Genomic DNA, 23,790 nt, shown 5'->3' on the forward strand with positions numbered 1-23,790 from the left:
TTTAGCCTCACACTCCCGCCTGCTATACCTTTCTAGCTGTGTTCATGCGGTAGAGCAACTTGTGGTTCCATGTGTTTGTGACATTTTGACCATGCACTTGCAGCAAGCCTGCGGCTTTGAGTACACCTCGAAGCTCCAGCGCATGTTCCAGGACATTGGAGTGAGCAAGGACTTGAATGAGCAGTTTAGGAAGCACATGGTTAACACTGAGGATTCTCTTGGATGTAAGTCATACTTACTCTTTTAGGGGCTACGAGAATGTTTTGGTTACACATTCATTGCCTAATTACATGCCTCATAATAACTGCACTGAGTACAGTGCAGTCCACTTATAACGATATCAAGAACAAAAAATCCGACCGATATAACCGATCATTGTTATATCTGGACTGCTGTAAAAAAAAAAAAAGAAAAAGAAAAAGAAGCTGCTGAACATACCTTCGTAGCTCCGAAACCAAATTTGCCACTTTCGATAAAAAAAAATGACGTTGTAGAAAGAAGGCTGTGAAAAGTGAAATGTTTGTTTATACCTCTAAACAGTGTGTCAAGCGTTAGGCCCGCTGAAGTTGACAGAAATCTGCACTTGCTTTCGCGGAAGTTTCAGGTTCACAACTGCGGTGTGCATCGTGTGCAGCAGCTGCACGAACACTGCTGGCTATAATTCGGTGTACATGAGATCAATGAGTGACTCTATCGACGATAATACTCTTTGCGTGTAGATTGGGGTCCGTGTCAAAGACGGGCCACTATCAATCTCGTTGCCTCCCTCTCACAACACCGCCGTCTGTTGCAACGATTGCCCTGTTGGAGATTCTTTGCAGGACGAGGGAGTGCTATCTGCACTCTTCCATCGAAGCATCACCTATTTTATCGCCAGTAGAGACGTGCTCTCAGAGTTCGGTAATGTCAGCGGTTGGCTTCATACATGGGGGCTTGGGCTGGGTGCACAAATCCTGTCGTTTTCATTCATCGGCATGGTCACAGGTTCTAGCGTTCATGAATGTAGCGCTTGCGGTTTTCAGAATTGTCAATATCATACACTCCGCGAACTGGTACTCTGGTGTCTCAAGCGACACAGCTTTGCGCTTTGTCGGGGCACCTACTGCTGCTTCTGTGGCGCATTTCCGCACTCGCTGAGGGAGAGATGCAGATTGTAGAAAAAAAGCACAGGTGCGATTAGCGTTTCTTTTTTGCTCTGGACGCTCGCCGGTGAGGTGGACGTGAAGCAGCTGGCGCCATTTTGCGGCATGCTGCGCCAACTTGCAATGTTCTCCATGGCTTTGCAATCGGCGTGCTGGCGGGACGCGCTGCGCGGTAATGGCAGCAGTTGTGAACTTGCGTAGGCAAGCTTTTCACCCCGTCTTGGTTAAGTGGCACTTAGCAGAGCAAATTTCTCGATTATTCTGCATGGAAAATGCCGCCCAAAAGGCAGAATTTAGATTGTTAATCCAATATGGGGTGAATAACATAGCATTATTTATGGGCTTTTTTCTCATAGCCCTAATGCATAAGTTGATACTCTGAAGTCAAATCATCATTATATGTAGTATCGTTATAAGTGAACTGTGCTGTAGAATTTTAAGAGACAGAATCAAAGGAGTGCAAATGTATGAGTTTATGAGTAAAGCACGGACTATCACTATTTATTTGCACAGGGAATTCATCAAAGGTGAAATTGTTAGCTTTTTTGTCGTGCTACTTTGACAACAGTGCTTTCACCTTTGGCAAACTCCTATTTAGTCAATCATTTGCACTTGGTTTGTATGCATGTTCTCTATCATTTTCGTGTGTTTTTTTTTGTTCTACTTGGTGCAATTACCGCAGTGCCGTACCAGCTAGCCTTGTTCTTTGCTCTGCTATCGCTTGCTGTGTGGGCTGTGTACATGGTTTACATAAGCAGAGGCAATTGGCTTCATGCTTTTTGGGCTTTAGCAGCTTGGATTTTGTGCAATTTATACTCATTGGCTTCATCAGTTACAAAAAGGAACTAGGGCTGCTTCTCCAAGTACCAAAAAGCTTAGGGTAGATGCTTGTGAAGCTTGATAGTGTGCAAGAGATAAGAGCACTAACTCTTGCCTTGATGTGCCTGTGCAATAAAACGAAGAATTGAAGGCTTTTCAACCTTGTGTTATCTGGCCATTCTGCGTGGGCCGATAAGGAACCAGTAAAATCAACTGGTGTATATTTTATTAGTTAGTTAGCCCTTCGTTGTTAAATGTAATGTGTTCCTCTACCTCTGTCAAAAGCATGATGGTACTGCAGGTGTTGTTTTTATATCCATGTTCATCAAAATTTGGCAGTAGATGAGATGTGGACCAAAGTTAAAAAATTGGTACAAATTTGGTGACGTTAGGGCTTCTAAAAATTTTTAACTTTGGTCAGCATCTACCCCGGTTCATCATAATCTTTTCAGGGCTGATGAGATTTCATCAGAACTCTAGACTTTATTAGATGGTAGAAATGCAAGGAAGTCAATTCCTTGCTACTTTCTTTGGCATCAGTGTCTGCTGATTTTGTGTAGTTGTCTGCCAAATTATATTGCCCGTCAGCCTCTTTGTGCTTTCTCATTCGCTTCAATCTGTTTTTCTAAATTTCTGTGCTTGTTCATTTGTTCCAGTGGACTTCAGTATACAGGTTCTGAGTTCTGGGTCATGGCCATTCCAACAGTCATTCACATTAGCACTTCCTCAGGCGGTAAGCAGTTACACATTGCCGATTAATCTATTGAGCATTCTCGCACATTGAAAGCAAGTGTCAGCTTTTTTCTATTGCAATTTTCTACTTTCTGTCGCATTTACACTTCCGTGCTCTACAGTTGTCGCCATCCATTTTGGGCTGCAAAACAATGGGTTCCATTTTAATTACGGTAATTACAGTATGACCACCGAGACGTCCAATTGCCATTCAGAGCTGTTTTTAACATTCCTGTGACCCAGATAAAGGAAAGCATTTTTCTTCTTTTCTCGAAGGCAGCAGCACATTTCTATGCTCAAACCATGTTTGATTGTGTAAAATAAATGAAGGTGCAGATGGTTCTTGCCTGGTCACCAAATGCTTCCTCTCTTGCAGCTGGAGCGAAGCGTCCAGCGCTTCACCATGTTCTATAGTAGCCAACACAGTGGCCGCAAGCTCCACTGGCTCTACAACATGTCCAAGGGGGAGCTCGTTGCCAACTGCTTTCACAGGAACCGTTACACATTGCAGGTGATGGGGGTGACATCTTTGGGAGGTGTTTACATGTTGCGAGTTAATGACACAGATAATCATAACACGTTCACCGTAGCAACCATTTTTAGCTCTTGATTAGGGTTGTGCAAATATCAAAATTTTTGAATATGAATTGAATGTGACTACAGTCAAACCTCATCAATACGTAGTCGGCCAGGAATAACAATGTACGGCGCTAAACAATGTACGGATTAACTTCCAATGCGAGTTTAGCGGCTGCTTATCGACCGTAAAAGAACTACATCATGATGCTGTCACACACATACTCAGGCAGACTTTATTTGTGGTTAGGTAGCAAAAAATCTGGGATCTTCACTTGTCGCCGTGGTGGCCTTGCCGTGACGACAGCATCTTCGAACTCGGTAAGGCCGTGAGCCAGTTTCTCCATGAGCCTCCGCTTCTCTGTGAAAGCTCGCATGACACGGAAAGTATGCGCCGTGTCAGGTAATGAAGTGTCGTCGTCCACTTCGACATTGTCGTTCCACATTGGTGAGGTGCCACTGTGGCAACAACGGCGCTATCCGAGAACTCCGGGGATGTAACGTCGCTGTCGACGTCTTGATAATGTAAACTCGACACGCTATAGCAAAGACAGTTGAACGCTATGACAGCACCACGACCGCAAACACACTGGCAGAATGAAGGGAAAAAAAGTGCTTCTGTGCACTTATACTTGAATTAGATTGGATTCGACGGTGACAGCGAATTGGCACCCTTACCGGCATTTTTTTCGCATTTCCGGGAGCCAATCTTGGCTATACTTTTGTGCACAGCAGTCGGCAACAACTGTAGGAGCAGGAAATGCATCATCATCGGCATGCTTTAAAGGGACCCTGAAACAATTTTGACGATTTTGTTAAAACATACTGAGTCGTTAGAGTAGGTCCTTCTGATCATTAATTGACGCATCTAAGTGCTCATCAAAAATGTACATCGCTGCCGATCGCAGCACACTGCTCGGTGGAATTTTCAGCCGCCCCTACCCATATGACATAAATCACCCAATTGACATCAGTAGGGCGAGCTATCTGATTGGCTGCGCAGGGTGCGTCATCAATAATTTTTCCACCTTTATGGTGAACAAATCATGTTAGTAATAGTTGGAATGTTAGTTAATTTGTTTCTATAAAAAGAAAGTAACAGAAAGAGAATGCACAAGAACAATTTCTCACTACACTTGAGCACTTCCGGCACACAGCAAGCGTCATCTGCTTGTGTTACAACATGCTCCATTTTGATGAGAGCTCCACGGTCAGAGTCGTTCTCAGTCTTTTTGCGAGCACTACGATTCGACTTTGTTGTGTTGTGAACTGCAAACGTAGTGACTGGCAATATGTCAAGCTGTGACATTGTGTCCCTTTGCAAGGCAGCAGACGAGCAGACCAGCTGCAGCGCATCAGACTGTCGCTATCTGATCGGCGTCAGGACTTGCGCATTTGCGACCGTCACTTTACACCGGAACATTACTAACGCAGTAGCGTTTCAGGAGTCTGGTATTAGGGTAAACGCAAGCACAAGGGGACAGCGCCTGGCCCTTTCACTGTGTCGTTTCACGGGATGAGCAGAAGCGCAAGTGTGAATGGTCTGCACGGTGCAGCCACCTGGTGGCACAGAGCTCAACTATACACAGTAGCAGTAATGAAATGTATTCTTTGCTGCTGGTGCAAATTTTCCGCAGGAGTGTAATGTTTAACATTTTTTACACTTAGGTTAGAGCAATATTAGCTTTTTGTTTGGCTGGTTAAGCTCTGCGCCGACGGGTGGCTGGACCGTGGAGACCCATCAGGCAGCTCACGTACGCCTACACTAAAGTTCCTTCATCAGCTTCAGTTTATGTCTCCACCGTTCCGTTGAAACGTCCAGCTCGCCTGTGGTTAAGGGGATACGGCACTCTGACAGAATGCTTTCAACGCACGCTGCTTCGATAGCTCTTGCTTGGGGTCGACTGCCAAGCAGCTGGCAAGGAGTTTGGAGAGGCTTCGCACGCTCACTACTAGAGAACCACAAGTCAACGACATGACGTGCCATCATGACGCAGAGCCACTGAAGGCAGAGCTTAGCCCTGATCACTCGGCGAACGAGTTGAGGAGAAAATGCATGACTATGGAGGAAGGTAGCTTGTAATCGCCCGTAGCTCTCTTAATATGAGACGTTTCACACAAATTGTGTTGCGAATGATTAACTTTAGCTGTGCCCTACGCGTCTGCAAAATTTGTCCGAACGGTTTCAGGGGCCCTTTAAGTCGCTATCACTGGCGGCTGTCGTTTCGGCATAGCAACTTGAGAAACGAATGTCTGCGCACATGAGATATTGCCTATCTTGTGCCTGTGCGTGTAGAACAAAAAAGAAAATAGTACGCCCTTACCGTTTGGTGGACAATGAACGATTACACTTTAAGCGGTTAGCCAATACGTGGTGTTCAATGGGGGCATGGTGGGGGAATCTTCGCAATTGCGCTTAAACCGCAAGTACACATTAAGTGGGTGCATATTAACGAGGTTTAACTGTACTTAGTTTTGAATATCGAATAATGATATGCACATGCATGGATTAGTAAGTTGGGTTAATTTTTCATGTTGGAACGTTGCAATTGCAATGCCAGTGTTAAAAAACTAGGCTACTGAGCCGTTATACTAAAGCATTGTGTAATTATTTGGCTCATATTAACTTGAAAATTTTAGTCACTCCTGCTAGCTGTCCTTGCCAGCCTGTGCCTTATTATACCACATCAGATGCCTGTAAACTCAGAGGCATTTGACACTGTGCCAGTCGTCACGCATCGCACAGTAACAAGCTCAAAATTGGGGATGGCGCTGAAAAAAATAAGAGGGAGTGGTGGAGAAAAAAAATTGGAGGACTCTTAAGCTTCGCCTTCAAGAGTGGAACGCGAAAGCGTTCCCATCGACCCGCCAAGGGGTGTAAGACAATGCGCTACGGCGCAGGGATCACTTACGAGGCGCCCCGCATCGGACTTTGCGGCCACCTATCACACGGAGAGCGTCGAGCAACGCAGCGTTCGGCGCGGCAACGAAACGTGCACCTGAGCAAACGGAACGAACCAAAGAACTCGGTGTCTCGGAGGGGGAAACGATCTACGCCAGCCAAACGTCGTGATCGGCACGGGCAGAGAGATAGATAGATAGATAGTGATCTAAAGAAAGGAAGGGCGCTTGATTCTGCAACCCGCGTGGGCGCACGGCGAAGCGTCGTCAGGGGAGAGGGAGTCGGAGCCGCGACGCGCCTGGCACCGGTCCGCGCACAGCCACAATGCGCGCATGGCGCACCACCTGTCGGGGCAGCGCCGTACATTGAGAGGAGGGGGTCTTCTGTGTTTGCCGCAAGATGGCTCTGCGTGTGCGGTGAGCGCAGAAGAAATGTAGCGGAAACTTACTTCGCTACTCGTGTAAATGCGACTTCTGTAAGTTACATGCTCATAATTACCGATATACACCGCAGTATAACTTTGTACGGCACGGTTTTAAGGCAACACCGCGTTCACTAGAAGCGCGTTTGTACCGCTTTCAAGCGTCGAACTCGTGGCTGAGTGGTAGCGTCTCCGTCTCACACTCCGGATACCCTGGTTCGATTCCCACCCAGCCCATCTTGGAAGTTGCTTTTTATTTATGAAGTGCCTGCCGTGATTTATCGCTCATGGCCAACGCCGCGGACGCCGACGCCGACACCGACGCCGACGACACCGGCTTTTCTGCGACACGAGCTCCTTAACGCTATCGCGTTAAAAGTGCACGCTTGCTGTCCACAAACCCAGAAAAGTGCCCCTTGCTACTGAGAGGCTGGCTTTCCTGCGAAGTGGTGTCGTTCCGTGGCTAAGCGTGCTTTACAAGCAAAATTTCGCTAGCAGCACGCAATTTTAATAAAATTTAGCACAATATCGCCCCAATATTCTTAGATTAGATAGAAACTAACGCTAAGAACCGTCTTTGCTCCCGCACAGCCAGCAATATATTCAATTCAGATATTCGAATTGAATACGAATATTAAAAATAATATTCAAACTTTTTGAATATTTGCACACCTTTGCTCTTGATTCCTGCACCTAATGACCGAGCTGTAGGCTGCACATCATATCTTCCCTGTGTATTATGACACACTAGTTAATGGCACACATTTGCATCTCTTTCAAGCTCTAGAGAGGTGCCACCTCTCTTGCATGCAAAATACCGCAAATTTTTCTTATGCATTGACTTTTGCAAATGTATTGCTCCTGCGCAGCAGGAAAGACCTTTACAGCTGCACACGAGTAATGACCACTCTGACTCACCAGTGTTAGCTGCACTAACAGCTTGCCTAGATATTGTGTTGATTATGCAAGGTTGAACAAGTCTGGAAATGTTTTAATGGACTACTGTGGGGATGACTTTTTATTATGCCCTGAGGAAGAAGAAAATAGAACTGCAAATGTGATGCAGGACAGCCAGTAGCAAAAGAGTGTCCTTACTTCCTATAAGCCCCACACCAGCCAACTTATTGAGCAAAAAGCGCACTGGTAATGGAAGTGGCCAAGAACACTGATTGCTGATCTTGCACATAAAAGCAGATCATAAAAGCATGTGCTAAACTGTTGCTCTATCAGTAAATATGTATTGCCCAGAAACACTGTGCATATTTGAGCAATTACAGGCAAACCTCGACATATTTAACACGGATATATCAAATTATTACGTATATCGAACACTTTCTATATCACCTGGAAAATCGCATGCATTTCTAATTTTTTTATCTCTTAGGGGTCGGACGTAAAATGGACATATCGAACTTTGCCACCCCGGAATATGTGGCTCTGTTCACAGGCGGCAAGCTTTCCCACAACACTCTGATAGTGGTGGCGCCCGATGGGTGTTCCCAACTGCAGCGCACTATAGCTGCACACATCGATTGCGCCGGGGGTGCCATTTGAACGTAGTGGCTTTTGCACGGGACGTTTTGGCTAGTTTGACATCAACGACGCATTGCATTTGCCGCAATGACTGCTCCACGGTGCCGCGCTCTGTACCTGCTGCGTCTCGCGAGGAATGGCAGTTTGCTTCCAGAAAGACGTGCGATAGCGTGCATTCACTGGGCTTACTCATAGACGCCATGAGAGACGCCACCTAATTTCTTTGTTATTGAGTGTTTCAAGATGCTTTGATTGATAGACGTGGAGGTCACAGCGGAAGTAGTGGGCAAACAAAGACGCTGTCGAGGTTGATCCCACAAGCGCTAGTGTTGCCCGCTCCCAACTTCACCTGAGGCTGTAGCTGCTTCGGCTCTTCTACGCCGCTACGGCGGCGCTATAAAAAGCACCTGCTTATTGCTTGTGGATAGTTTAGACTATGTTGAGGACGCCATGGTTAAGCGCGTGGCTCCCAATAAAAAGCAGGCTACACTGCTGTGCTACTTTCAGCCAAAGAAATAAATACTTTGTATGAACCTTCAAGTGAGTATTTACTGTGCCACGATTGGTTCATTGATTTATTTGTACAAGTTCTTGCGAATTTTTTATGTGATTTTATATATCGAATTCTGGCTATATCGAGCTATTTCACGATCACCGTGCTGTTTGATATATCGAGGTTCGACTGTATTTTAGTTTGTGACTGATCATTTGGGAATGTTAGTTGAGCGACCCTGCTGCCTATCCTTTTATCTTTGGAGAATGTAGTAATGGGTTTGTTTCACTCGCAGGCATCCACCTTCCAGATGGCTGTTCTGTTGCAGTACAACATTGAGGTGTCTTATACAGTACAACAGCTTCAAGAAGGAACTGGCATCAAAATGGTTGGACATATCACACAACATCATTTCTTTCTACTTAGTGCTTGAGTTTTGTGTTTAAACCTGCTTCTTGTCATTGTGGCGATTCATTACTATTAACACTTAGAGGAATACTGAGGAGAGAATAGGAACAACAGCTCTTGTGGCAGCTTCTGGTTGATGGCTGTGTTTAAATCAGTTTATGCTGGAACATCCTTCTGCTGTGTGCCACTTTTTGCTAATGAAAAGTACAGTGTTGAAGGATAGCTTCACTGCAGAAACTTTCATGCCAGCAGATAAGAGTATGCAGCCACAGATTACAATAAGAGGGCCACCTGGTATGCTAGAGCATGGCATTCCAAATTTTCTTAGCAGTGCTAGTGTGTGTGGCGTTGCCGCCACATTGCACTAAAACGGTAATGCTGGGCTTTTGTTTACCAGATGAAATTGTTATGTTCCCAAGGAAAATACGAGAATGACGAAAAAGACTACAAACCTGAAATTAGTTGCAAGCCATGCTTTACACACAGGGCAAAGGTATCCTTGAATTATTAAATGGCATTGATTTGTCATGTCCAGAAAACCTCTGCAAGAGTCTGCTTCTATGTTGAGGGCCTCACCTTGTATTTTTCACCTCTTTTATTGCTACATCGCATCCCCGTCTCTACCGTACCAACCACACTTGTTTATTCTTGAATGTTCCTGCATTTTACACCTACGTTGACTCAAGAAACGGACGGCCACTCTGTTTCTCTCCTACAAAGAACCTGGAGCGAAAAGTTTTAAGGGGGGATGCGGGGATCAAATCATAAAATTCTCATAAGAAATTGAATTTAAAAAAAAGGGCTGGTTTGGATTCTGCATTACGTTTTCTATCCCATCTAAAAAAATTTCAGCTGAAAACAGTCTCAAAGTGTGCCTAAACAATGTTTTCCAGACCGCGGGTAGCAAAAAGCTGGCCGAAACCTGCTCGAAAATGGATGATTTCCAAGTGCGATGCCTCCGCACCTTTGCTGCTTGTGAAAAGTTTAGTATCACTGGAAAGCTTGTTGCAGTACTTCTACCAATGGAACCATGTTTCTACGATCAAAAATAAATGCACAAATGGGAAAAATACGACTGCCTCCACGAAGCCACAGCTAGGCGTTGATTGGCCACTCCAGTCACGTGGTACTCAGCGCGCCCTGTGAGCGGCTGCTGAAATGCATGCCATTTCTCTGGTCGTCTACTCGGCACACGCTTTGAGAAAACTTGGTAGTTTGCAAATCCACTGCTGCTGTACGTTCTGCATTTTTGTCAACTCTTCTGTTGCATTTGAGGCTTCGTATAAGTGCCAGCGATGGAGCATCACACAGGCCAGAAGTGTGTGAAAATCTAATTTTCATTTGCACTGGTGCTCTTAAAGCGCAAGAGGCAACAAAACTGTCTGGAGAGTCGATGTATTTGTGTACTTCCTCTGGCACACTCTGTTGCTGAGACACGAAGTCTCTCAACTTTCCAAGTTAGCCTACAGTCTCGGCTAGAATTACAGGATTTGAATCTGCCAGTGCATCCTCCTCGTCACACTCTTCTTCTTCGGGGCTATAACACTGGAATCAATTTCCAGGTCTGATAGCTCAGCATAGGTGACCAGCTCACTGTCACTCGGCACATAGCCGCCACTGGAGGGGTGATTTGGAGGTGGCGAGCGTCGGCTACGCCAGCGCTGCAGAGCGCAAAACTTCGTTGAGCTGATTTCAAAAATTAGCCCGGCTCCGCTGATCAAGTTCGTTCAACTGAAATATTCGCTTTTCAGAAATTCGTTGAACTGAAGATTTTTGCATTGAATGCATAGGAAAACTGCCGGGGATTTTTTAGAAGTTCGTTATTCTGAAATATTCGTCAAACCGATGTTCATGCAACTGAGAGTTTACTGTATCTACATGTGAGGAGTTTGTTGATCACCTGTAACGAATTTTGCTTTCGCAGGACATACTGCAGCAGGTGCTGCAGATTCTGCTCAAGTCAAAGCTGCTTGTGTGCTCGGAGGATGAGGACTCCTCGCAGGGGGGAAACTTCGAATTGCGGCCTGATTCAGTCGTGTCCCTATATGAGGACTACAAGAACAAGAAGTTGCGCGTCAACATCAACGTCCCCATGAAGGCTGAGATGAAGGTTGAGCAGGAGACCACTCACAAGAACATTGAAGAGGACAGGAAGATCCTCATTCAGGCATGTGGCTTGGGACTGCATCTAGAGCATAGCCAAAGGGAGTACAACTGAACATTGATTACTGTGTTGAAAAATTAAAACGCTGTAAAACATTAGCTATCATGCAGTAGTGCCCCTGTGATGTCTTTGATGGGACCATTGAGATAGTAAAACTCCAAAATGAATGAAGGCACAGATTGTTATGCCTTTAAGATGTCTTCTTCTTTTGTCAAGCTTGGTTTTTACAAGCTTTGACAACTGGTTGTGCATTGTGTTTTGTGTTCCAGGCCGCTATTGTGCGCATCATGAAGATGCGCAAGACACTGAAACACCAGCAGCTCCTGGCAGAAGTCCTGAATCAGCTGTCCTCGAGGTTTAAACCCAGGGTGCCTGTAATTAAAGTGAGTACTTGGAGCCTGTTTCTCTACATTGCCATAAAATTTCAAGCAGGTGTTACTCCTTCGCCCTCTTTGAAGCTGAATCTGCATGATGCTAAGGGTGTGTTTGTTTAAAGGGCCCCTCACCAGGTCTGGCCATTTTGAGCTGACGAGCGGAGCGCATACAATGCATGCTATCGATTGTGTTTGCAAAGAATTACATCGCTACGCACCGCGGAAAGGTATGAAATTTCAATAAAAAGTTTCCCTTTCCCTCGTGGCGGCCGCGCTCCAAGCCGGACGGTGACGTAGTCGTGTTCCTGCGCCTACGTAGTCGTGTCCACAATGTAATGTCGCTCATGGTTGCACGTGACTTCGAGAATTATTCAAGGCAACATCTGTTATTTGTGTGATCTGTTGCTTGAATTGACGAATTGAAGTTCGCGTTGAAGCAAGAGAGATGTTCCCACGGTCGTGCAGTCAAGTGCACAGGTACCGAAACTATGCCATTTTCAACCGTGTTCCAGCAGGTGATCGTGCTCTGCAGTCTGCTTGTTCTGCCTCAGTATTCGTGTAGCACTGAATTATACTGCTGGTCATGTGTCCTGCACAGCATGCAAAATCGTGCACTGCGCGAAATGAGACGTTGCAACAGCTCGCGCGCAATGCCATTAGTGGAAGTGCACAGCAGCTTAAAAAAAAAGAAGGAAAAAAAAAAGACGAGAAAAAAAATATATGTGGGGCCTGTAACACATGCGTCACATGATCCTCAAGGTTCGGTATGGGAGAATGCGGAGAAAGAGCTTTGCTTGCGAAGGCTAGACGGGGCGAGTGGAGAGCGTGTCTCGCTATGCAGTGGAGCTTGCCTTCTGAAATTATGGGTTTGCAGCACTGAAGTGCTTCTATCTCTGCTACTAATGAGCCAATTTGAAAATTTTTTGCGGTAGAACGCTCCCTAGAGGACACGTAACAACTTACAGTGTATAACCAAAATTTGCTATGGGACCTGGTGAGGGGCCCTTTAATGTGCTTAATAGCCAGTGCAGTCATCCGTAGAAGTTCATGAACTGCGTGATCAGAGAAACGTCTTGCAGTTTCGCTCGAGGGTGAAGCATTGCAAGCGATTGCAAGGATTAGCATTGAGCTTGGAATGCTAGATTGATGAGCAGCATCACCAGTGGCGTTTCAGGCATCACACCTTGATGTTGAACGATATGAGACCTAAGGGAAGCAGCCAGGGTTTGGATTAAAAATATTAAAACAATTTAGCATGACGTTTACTGTCTGTTCTGCTCACATTAGTGCGTGCGCACAATGCTCTTGCCAGTAGCACAAGCCTGAATTCTGCTCTGGCTCGAGCAGAGCCGATTCAACAAAGTGCAACAGTGCGTCCACTTGGCTTCGGTGCTTTTGCAGTCCGAATGAATTACGTGTCTCTGTTCACACGTGTGGCAATGCCCTGACATATTGGCAACGGTGCGAGTATGCCTTGAGCATGTGTGTACAGTATCTGCATGGTTCCAACATGCTAGGATAGAAAACTGAACGAGTTGGTAAGCGTTCATCATGTCTTTTGTGCAACACTCACAATTGTACGAAGAGGGTGCACACAGGACATGTACCCTGAATCGAACACTCACTCAGTTTTCGTGGAATTAAAGGGACACAGAAGGCAAATACTAAGTTGACGTGTACTGTTAGAATACCATTCCAGAAACCTTGCAGTGCTTGTTTCTTGCCAGAAAAAAACTTAGCTTACGAGAAAATTGCATCTTAAAGGTGTGCATACCTTTGGTGCAATTAAAATCACCCGCCCCTACTCACCAACTACCATCACCAGCACCTGAGAGGCGGTGCTACGGTTTTATGCGCAAAACTCGAATGCGTGGCCATGGAAAAACCGAGTCAAGACTGAGCGTTAGATTCGCTGCTGCAGCTGCTCTAGGTCAAGTGCCATGAACCATTCTGGTATCTCATGACATCAAATGGAAGTGGCTTTTTGTACTTGTGGTTCGTGCGAGTTTTGCGAGCCACCAAAACCAGCACAGCACCACATGACGACAAAACTACAGAAATGCAGGCAGTGCAGAGTGGAGAAAACAAAACCTTTTGACCGCCCACGTTGTTGTCGAGGGTATTTGCATGTCCTGGGAAGTCCCTAATCGTGTGCCTTAACCTCAATTTCTGGATTAGTAAAGTTCTGTGATAATATTGACACCTTAGACATTCTCAAGCACTTATCTATCACTTTAGCTTGGCTTAATTTTAGAATTTAGTATCCCTTGAAGGGTGGACCTGGCTTTTTCGACCGAAAATTGATCCCAAAATAAAATTTTCTATCTTTTAATTTTCACGTTCCTGATGCTTTTGTCCACTTTTATCCAAACTTTGGTTCCAAAATTTCTTATGTTAACATGACCTAAAGCCGCGAGTTTGCGAGTGTTGCCCTTTAAATTGCGTGCAAATTCACCGTATTTTGATCATGCGTCACTTGGCAACGGTGCACTCACTTGGCGACATTTTGGTCTTGTTCGATAGCGCGCATTTCAGATGTTATTTTTGTTCATTTAGCCACCCTGTGCGCCCTTGGAAGGCGAAAAAAAAAAGACCCCCCAATAAAGAACTTTCGTGCATTGCCATTGGTCACTAGGAGCACGTGGTCACGATGCCGCGCTATGGTTGGCCTAAGTGCTGCTGGACTAAGTGCCGCCTTTGCCCTCTGCCATTTTGCACGAGTTGTTGCTGTGTGGATCCGATGCTTGATTAGCTCGCAGAGTTTATCATGCCAGGTGGGACGAAAATGTTTCACACTTGCAATCAGTTTGGGTGTAAATGGAGGAGGGTGAAGGTGTGAGTAAATAACGCGGCATCATCGCAATATATGACAGATGCGGGGCAAAGAGCCACTCACGGAACACCACCTGACCATGCCACAGATGCTGGCGATTCACCGGCTCCACTGCAGTGCAGTAATGTTTGCACCGCCGACACTGGTTGTGTAGGAGTAGATTCTGCACTGGCGACTGAAGCGAGAATGCAAGAGGTGCATGTGCGGGAGCAAGTAATGCTTCAACGGCATAGATCAATGCTAGTGACTGCACGGAAGATTGACAACTTCAGCCAACAAAGCGACGCGGAGTTAGTGGCTATGGAATCTGCAGCCCCGTACACTGTCGTCAACCTTGAAGTTAACAATCTTTTCAGCGTTATCACTTGTGCCAAAGAAAAGTGAAGCTAGCCTGTGGTGATCGTGAATACGGACTGGCAATGAAACTGCACATGTGTGGCAACTGCCGTAAATTGCGGATGCTTGGAGCTCGCGTCGAGTGAAGCAATCAAAAAGGCAAAACCCTGTGAGGCAAATATGCTCGCAGAACGTGCAACGCTTTCGACTGGCAATGGCCAAACTGCCATGAACGATACATAGTAGAACCTCGTTGATATGTTCCCTGTTGCATACCTTTTCCTGGCACCAAAGTTTGTAAACGAGAACACGAAACATGACCCAATAGAGTTACACTCATTTTTTACCATTTCTTAGATTCCCGAAGAACAAGATTTTTCAACACCAACGTTCAGTGCGTCGTCGCCAAACTGCGATCACATGATACGTTTTCCGGCCACTGGATCCCATGTAAACAAGAAAATGTGCAAGGCACGCGCGATGGAGAACAATATGTAGCTGCCCGCCTCGGCAGCTTCACCGCAATGCTCGCTCACCTGTCTCACGTGAAAATTCCGCTGCGCACCCAATTTCTCATTTCCATACCAGCAAACCTCCTCTGGGGTCGTCGCATGCAGCATTCACAGCTACCACCGCCAATCGTACCGCAATAAGTATCTTCGCCTTTGTGTTTCAGAATGTGGTGCAGTCGGAAGCGTTGCGCACACTTGGTGGCATCCGAAACGCACAGCCATTGCCTGCTGCAAACTGCCATCGTATATGTTTTCCCGCCGCTAGATCCTGTAGGAGCAAGAAAAGGCACGAGGTGCGCACGATCAACAACAGTATACAGCCGCCCGTCTCGCATGAAAATGACTGCGCACACACTTTCTTATTCAGGTACCAGCAAATCTCCACCCCAGTCGTCACATGCTGCATTCACAGTTACCGCCACCAAACCTATTATGATGAGCACCTTTACCCATCTGTTTTACAGCGTGTGGTATGTAGTGCCATTGATAGTGTACTGCACGCTTTTAGTAGGCGATAATCCAAACGCCCGTCGTTCCCTGCTGCAGGCGATACTATGTGGGCATCACGTTTTGCTTCGACAGCGTCTGGCTTCGGCCACTAGCTCGATTTCGTTTCGGTATCCCTTGGCACTCTTAAAACACTATGCAATGGGAAAATAACAAAACATGTCTCAGGCTGCCGGAGCTGCAAGCTCGATGCGTGTCGGTGTCTCATGCTGCATCGATCCGTGCGACGCTTTGCATTGCGTAAATGCTGGCAATAGTTTGTCAAATTTTTAGTTACTTCCAATTGTACGTTTTGCCAGTTAGTATGTTTTTCCTCGCAGTTTTTTCCGAAATGTATGATTGAGGTTCTACTGTATTTTCTGCAATGGGGCTGTGCCATCAAGCAATGCACAAGACATTTCAGCGGCATCTGAAGAACAAGCTGGAGCCTGCTGCTACGCGAGCGGCCGAAGATGTTATGCGTCACTGCGCACGACAAGTCTCATCGTTCTACGAGGATTTGCGTTTCAGACCCAGGGGTAATGCAGCACTGTGTTTTGATGGCAGCTGGATGACACGAGGTCATTCTTCGCACATTTGTGTCGGAGCTGTTGTTGAACTAGTTACCGGTTACATTCTAGACTACTCAGTGCTATCGAATTTTTGTTTGAGCTGCGAGGTTGGCCCAAAACCTGGTAGTGAGGGTTATGAGCAGTGGAGAGAAGCTCATCGGTGCCAAAAGAACACCAGCAGTAAATCTGGGCAAATGGAGGTTGAAGCAGGCCTCATTCTTTTCGAAAGGTCCCTTGAGCAGTGCAAGCTCCGCTATACAACAGTCTTGTGTGATGGCGATAGCAGAATGTACAATGCTACAAAGGCTGCGAAAGTTTACGGCTTTATTGACGTGGAAAAAGAGGATTGTACCAACCACATTCAAAAGCGAAAGGGGACGGCCCTAAGAAGCTTCGTGCAAAAGAAAACTGAAGGGCGCTGTCTAGGAGGGAAGGGGCGGCTAACTGCTGAGCTCATCACCAAGATGAGCACACCTACTATGGTCGCGCGCTAAAGTCGCATGAAGGGGATGTGGATGCAACGCAATGCGCTGTGATGGCCATGTTCTATCACATTATATCCACTGACCAGTGCTCAAACCCCGCAACTGCCCAACTGGTGGGCAGTCGTGGTGCCGGCACAATGCCGCAAAAGCTAGGCGTGTGCCTGACCTGTAGCATAGGTACAGCTTGCCCAGAGATTTTACAGAGTCATTATTGGCTGTTTACCAGCGCCTGTCTGACTGGAATTTGCTGCAGAAATGTCAAAAGGGTAAAACCCAAAACTCGAATGAGGGTTTGCATTCGGTAATCTGGAGTTTAGTCTCCAAAGAGCAGCACTCTTCCTTTATTCTGGTTCAAGCAGCCATTGCAGAAGCTGTGTTACGCTTCAACACAGGAAACCAGTATGCTGCAGCATCAATTCTATGAGAACTAAGCATGAATGGGACCAGCACTGGCTATAAGAGAGTAAGAGAGAAGGACATACGTCGCAGCGCTATCTCCAGCAGGAGGCTCGCAGCTTCGGAAGGACTTAGCAAAAGATTTTCAAAGAAGCACAAGGACTCAGTGCATCCTGATTATGTATCTAGGGCATTTTTAATGACTCTGGTGAGGTTTGCAATTCATTTATGCGAATAAACAACCTCTAAAACATTTTTCCTTGTTTTCTCAATATGGCCATTATGGTGCTTTTACAGTTTTGGAGGAGTGATATTCCAGCTTTTACAGCTTCTACAGCTTCACAGTTTAGAGAGAGAAAAACAACTTCATTTAGTCACCTGCAGAATGACACCGTGACTAAATGGCGCCGTGACACGGGCCCTGACGTCTTCTCAGCGGGTGGTCTCTACTCAACTCCAGCGCGTGTTACTCCCACAGTCGGTCGCCCTGAGGGGCAAAGTTCCGTCAGTTTCGCTTGGCCTTTGTCTTTCAAGAGCCGCCGAGACAGTTTACAAAAAAATCTGGCTCCTAACAAGACACATGAAATGTTTGATATCTTAAAGACTAAATATTGCACTACAAAAATAATTGCATCTTTGAAATCAGCACATCAGAATAGTACACAAGCTGTGAAAGTTTCATAAAGATCTGCTCAGAAATAAGAAAGTATGTTTCTGAAGTAGTGTCTACTCTTAGTGGGGGATGAGGGGACTGAGACTTGCATGTTTTTTAGTACAGAACACTGAAATTTGGTATTTACATTGAAAAATGGTATTAGAAGCCTAAATGTAAATTTTCAAATTACACAAGGGGTTCATATTGCTTGCTGATAAAAAGCCTTGCATGGCAGTGAAACAGTCCTAGAATGCTTGGTTCACTTTTAATGCATGCACGGATGTGCAGTTCAAGGCAAGACAGTGCCAAAATTCTAAAAAAAAGATACCATACAATGTTCAACATCGCATGCGAACTGTCAATAGTGCAACACAGTGTGATATTAAAATAATGAAATAATAAGAAAATGTCTAAATTAATAAATCCGAGACTTGTCTTGCCTTCAAGCCTATATTCAGTCTGAGATACTTGTCTGGCATCCATGTTAAGCTATAAACCGTAAAACGTGGACATTACTTCACGTCATTTGCATTCCAAAAGCTGTGAGTGTGCCGTCTTCATTGATGGTGACATTAGACTCTTCTGGTCTCGGAACAATGTAGAGGCTGCACGAAGCTGCGGTGGCGCAGAAAGGCATGGGAACAAGCGCCTTTCCCACTTTGTCTGCGGTCTCCGAAGAAAATGGTACCTGCGATACGTAGTGGATGGCGCGACCGTACGGCACACTAGTTGCCGACATTGCCTACGCAGTACAGGTCTGCAAGACACATTAAAAAAAAAAATTCACCACTTATTTGATATGACACAATCTGGTCATCGGCTCGCCTGATGCTTACAATAACTGCCTACTCTTCATCGCCGTAGGAGGCAGAGGGGCTTGTGCTTTTCTTTCTAAAAGCAGGTCTGCTTCGGAATTTTTGTTTCTCACCGCTTACGAATGTGATGTGATAAAGCGGCGCCATCAATGCAGCTTTTGAAGTAAGCCTAGCAGACGTTCATTACACGACCAGCGCCAAGGTATTCATTGCTGTAGCAACACCCAATCATAATGCATTTCCGAACAACATAATGTTGTGCTGTTTTACTGGCTACGGTCACAAACCACTTTGAAATTCAATGTTTGTTTTCTCAAACTTCATGGTCTTTAAAATTTTGCTGTTGAGTGTTCATCCTGTTCCTACAGTCTGGTAAAGGATGTATTACAAGCATTTGTGTTATGTTCACGTGCAATTCCTAACCAGGTTTCTCTGCATTCTCCTTGTTCTCTGACAGAAATGCATAGACATTCTAATAGAAAAGGAGTACCTGCAGAGAGCAGACGGTCAGAAGGACACTTACACCTACCTTGCGTGAGGCGCCAAGTCTGGCTGGACGGAGAGAGGCAGGTTCCTTAAGAGCTGGGAGACAGCACATAAAACAACAGCAGCCACCAGACGTGCATGCAAGCGAGGCAGTGAGAAAGGCCCGCAAGGAAATTTCTGCCACCAACTCCTCCTGTATATGTGCTGTACTGACAAAGAAAGCAAGGTTTGTGGGTGACAAACAGGTGCTGTGTGCTGGCTCGCCTTCAGAAAGACCTCGCTGCATTCCCAGTCGTCATGGAGAGAATGGTGTAGATCCTGCCAAGTTTTGATTTTCTTCACGCCTGCCTCCCTCACCCACTGTTAGCTGCAATCACCACAACTGGAAGAAGAATGCCTGATGCCTCTGGGACCTGCTGACCTCCTCCCAACAAACTTGCCTGCATCTTAAAAGTGACTCGACGTTGCACTATTATGTGCTGCTGGAGACGACGGACCGTGGTGGATGCTGTAATGTGCCGCTGCCGCCGCTTGTTCCCTTCTCCCTTCTAGAGGATGGCGGAGGGGACTTCAAATAGCATGGGAGAAAGAGAAAACAAAATGGGAAATGAAGAGCCTCTGTTGTGACTTTGTAGCACGTGCTGTTGGTTGCCACTGTACATCACTAGTAAGCAAGGTGTGTGCGAAGTGTGCGTTGCGTTGCCAGTGTGGTGTGGCGGCGCCCTAGGAACATTTTTCTTTGCCCGTTGGCATTTGTTGCAGCAGGCACATACCCCCCCCTTCTTTTGTGCATAGGCCTGATGACAACCTGGAACTTGGAAACAAAACAGTGTGCAGTGCTATGTTCTTTTCCTATTGCGTGCAACCCGCATTTTAATTTTTTTTTTTACATGTCTTTATTCCTTCTTTTTTTTCTAGCCCCGTCCCCTCCCTTGTCATCGTGTTTTGTTTCCGTGCCTATGTCTCATGACATCACTCTGCAGGGTCTTTGTCCTATACGTGTCGCCTCTGTATCACTACACCTTTTTGTAGGGCCACTATCTCGTGGGTCTTAACTGTAATCCCCTCCAGTCCTTTTTCAGTGAGCAGTGTAAGCACAAAACAACAAAAAGAAAAGCATGTTACAGGGGTTTTGATATCAATTTCTCTTGTGATAGCGGCAACAGTTTTGTTGTTGCACTCATTGTAGGCACCATGGTGTGCTTAGAGGTGCACTTTTGATTCTTTTATTGTTGATTTGTTAGTTCGCTCACCCGTCTTTCTTTCTCCTCCTTTTGGAGGTGCGTATAGGACACACTGTTGCTGCTTTCAGGGGTGTCATCGCGTAGTTCAGTTTTGCTCGTGGCTTGGGAGAATGACTGTTTTCCTAATTTTGTTGATGTGCTCCTCCATCAAAAGGGTAAGGTACCCCCCATTTCACGCAAGGCAACAGCCGCTTCCCCGGGAAATGCTGACCGCGTTGTGTACAAGAGTGCTGACATTTGGATACTGAGGAGCAATAAAAAACAATGTGCACAGAGTGATGTGTCATGTTGGTACTCCATTCTGTTTTTCACAAACCATTTTATTTTATCTAAAGTTGGTTAAACGTTAGGGTGCAAATATTTGAAACTTTTGAATAACAAATCTCATTGTCCTATTTGATTAGGTTTCTTTTATCAAATGGGCATTATTTGTAAATATAAATACAGTAGACTATGTTAATTTGACTCAGGCTAATTTGGCAATTTGACGCTGGTCAAAAGTACCGACAGCTATCGATGTATTTCTATGGGCCCAAACTTTAATTATTTGAATCCTAAAATTGCCTTTCGCCAGATAATTCGAACCAGCAGCCAGAACGCATGCGCCTGACCACTATGGTGACCCCAACAGCGGCCACTTTAATGGTGGCGTCTGTCTCGGTGGAGCTTAGTGGACAGTGGATGCATTGAACTCTTGTATCTTTCAAAAACTCCTGCTTTTGGCCTGCCCTTTGAAAATTTTCAAGCAATAACCTTAGCTCACATTGTCTGATTATGGCATTTGCCTGATCCTCACTCGCACTTCTTTTTTCAACCCCTAATATTGCAGATGCAAAGCAGCAAAGCCGACCTAGGAAACCTGCGATCTTTGCACAATTTTTCTTGCGGAAAAATTGGGTGCGCATTAGATTTCTACTTTGTTCCGGAGGTCTTATGTCACTTCTACATTTGTTTTTTATTTGGATACATAGGAAGTGGGAGCGCGTTCGATTCAGAGCTGTGTTAGAATCTGGCAAATACTGCCAAATGAATTGGCACTGCGTGTTGGTATTTTTTCTGCACCATGTTTAATTCGACCCGCCAGATAATTTGTTCAATTACGTCAGTCCCACCAGGGTCAAGTTAGCGGAAGTTGACTGCATTTTTCAAAGATATTTAGAATATTTCAAACCGATAATCATGCATTAAAAAACATTGGAGCATGAGTGTGATAAATTTCAACTATGTGTGGCCACAGTTCACAGAAAACAGTTATGTACTAGAGCATGTTACGTCTCGGGGAGCCATATTAATTGCATTGAACTGCATTCTTTTGCACTCTCCGAACAGTCCCGAATATGCGAACGAGTTCCCAGTGCTGAATTTGTACCTTTAAGAGACAGTGGTTCATGACATGGAGTAGAATGACAGAACTCTGAGAAGTACGAGGATATGAAAAATCGTTTCATAATAGTGGTGAAAACAGTTTTTCATTATTCAAAGGCTAAGAAAGTGATTTGCTTCTGGTGCTATTCAACTTGGTCTAAAAAAATTTATTTTTTTCTCTTCTACTAAATGCGCATGACAGCAACAGTAAATCGGTTTTCATTAGTAAAGTATTCATCGTTTAGTGGCATTATTAGCGTAAAGTATTGTTTGGTTCCTAGCAGAAGGAATATTGAAGTCATGCTGCACTTTGAATCCTGCACCCAGTGTACTGCCGTGATGAGTCATTGTGGTGTTCAATGTATTTTTGTATGTTGGAACTTTCCAAGCATATAAAACAGTAACTGTTCCAAAATTACTAATTCTTGTATCTTTGTTGAAGCTACCTGTGCCGAGCTACGGTTGAGAAGAAAGACAACGGATATCTTCAGTATAGCATTTTGACTGTTTCTGTAAGGGCACAGGACATGGCTACAGCCACGCTTTATGCATCAAGACTTTTAGTAGAGCATTCTGCGTGGTGCAATGCCAGACGATGTGGCACCATCAGGTATATAAAATCAAAAGCCCGTTCAAGGCAACAGCAGTGTGTTTTGTTAGACTTGGTGGTATCGAAACGGACTTTTGGTCTGAACAATGACAAAATGGCACTTATTCTGTCATAAAAGAGAGACGAGACTAAGTGAAAGCTGATTTTACCATTAGTTTTGCTGTCATGGCTAAGAGCAGGTAACAAGATGCCGCATGACAACCCAAGCGGGTGGGGGGGAGTAGCAAGATCTCGGCAGGTAGCCTCGCTGCCACCATGTAATAATGCTAGTCACACAAAGCGTGCTATACCAAGTTGAAAAGTTTACTTGCACATGAAACCCGCAAAGTGGCTTGTAGCGTTCTGCACACATGAATTCTGGACAGACCATTTTATGGCGTGTGCAAAAGCTTTCCATCATCATCAACATCATCCTATTATGACCGCTGCAGGACGAAGGCCTCTCCCAGCAATCTTGAATTACTCCTGTCTTGTGCTAACTGATTCCAACTTGCACCTGCAAATTTCCCAATTTCATCGTCCCACCTAATTGCATATATGCAAAAGTTTTCCATATGCTATGCTAAAACTGTATTTCCAGGGGTGTATTAATTTGGCATAAAGTGCTGGTGTCGTTAAGTGCAGGACCCGGGTTCGTGGTACAATATTTAACTAGACCGGATTTGCGTTGACTGCTTTATCCTTGTTAGGAATTGTTTCTATGTGTTACTCTGCAGCAAGTTCTAGTACAGTAAATACTCCTCATGCTGAAATATTTTAATCGACATCTCTTCAGTCAAAGCCTGATGAGGTCCCGTTTGCAGTGCGTGCAGTTAATACTGTGTTATTCGAAGTGGAGTGGCACCAGACTTCACTTTGCACGAAGATGGAAATTGCCACGAGAAAGCTCGGTGCAGCATACATGGTGACCATTTGCTTTTCTTTGTTAACCTGAACAGGCAAGGAGCCTTGTGAAGACTACACCACGACATTGCGGCAAGTTCTTAGGAATGTGACTGTATCACACAATCATGGCTTAAACATGCAGCTGTTGGTAGGCAGCATCAGAATCTTGCTGCCATCGTGTTCCTGCGAAATGCAGCTTTGTTTCATTGTACTAATCATGGTCAAATAAGTGCGAACAAGAAATCGTCTGCCAAATAAGGACTCGTCTGCCAAATAATCATATCAGAGTGCGATATCCTTCCGGCAAGGACGGTGCAGGCCTTGAGCTATGTATACAAGCCTGAAACTTGTCGACACTATGCGAAGGCATCAAAGTGGGAAAGAAATAGCACATTCTAGTCAGCCCCAACTTGCTCACATTTTTGTTTGTCCACAGTTGCATGTTGAAAGCCTCTCAATTCTTAGAGTGCACTTACCCACATTATGTGTCTTGTTGAACGTCTGTACTTTTAACATAATACCGCTCAAGTGAACCTCATTTCCTGT

The 23,790-nt window shown here is 45.3% G+C and overlaps 1 protein-coding gene across 1 annotated transcript in view; it reads left to right on the top strand.

Moving 5' to 3' along the window:
* Positions 1-20,659, top strand: part of Cul1 (cullin 1) — a 56,337-nt gene extending 35,678 nt beyond the window's left edge. Inside the window, exons 14-20 of the mRNA XM_075692578.1 lie at positions 104-224; positions 2,618-2,694; positions 3,070-3,204; positions 8,914-9,006; positions 10,951-11,193; positions 11,460-11,573; positions 19,112-20,659. Coding sequence (XP_075548693.1) covers positions 104-224; positions 2,618-2,694; positions 3,070-3,204; positions 8,914-9,006; positions 10,951-11,193; positions 11,460-11,573; positions 19,112-19,192 — 864 coding nt within the window. The 3' untranslated portion in view covers positions 19,193-20,659. The remainder of the gene's footprint in view (positions 1-103; positions 225-2,617; positions 2,695-3,069; positions 3,205-8,913; positions 9,007-10,950; positions 11,194-11,459; positions 11,574-19,111) is intronic.
* Positions 20,660-23,790: the final 3,131 nt, after the last annotated feature.

The sequence above is a fragment of the Dermacentor variabilis genome, chromosome 5, assembly GCF_050947875.1.
Source record: "Dermacentor variabilis isolate Ectoservices chromosome 5, ASM5094787v1, whole genome shotgun sequence".
NCBI lineage: Eukaryota > Metazoa > Arthropoda > Arachnida > Ixodida > Ixodidae > Dermacentor > Dermacentor variabilis.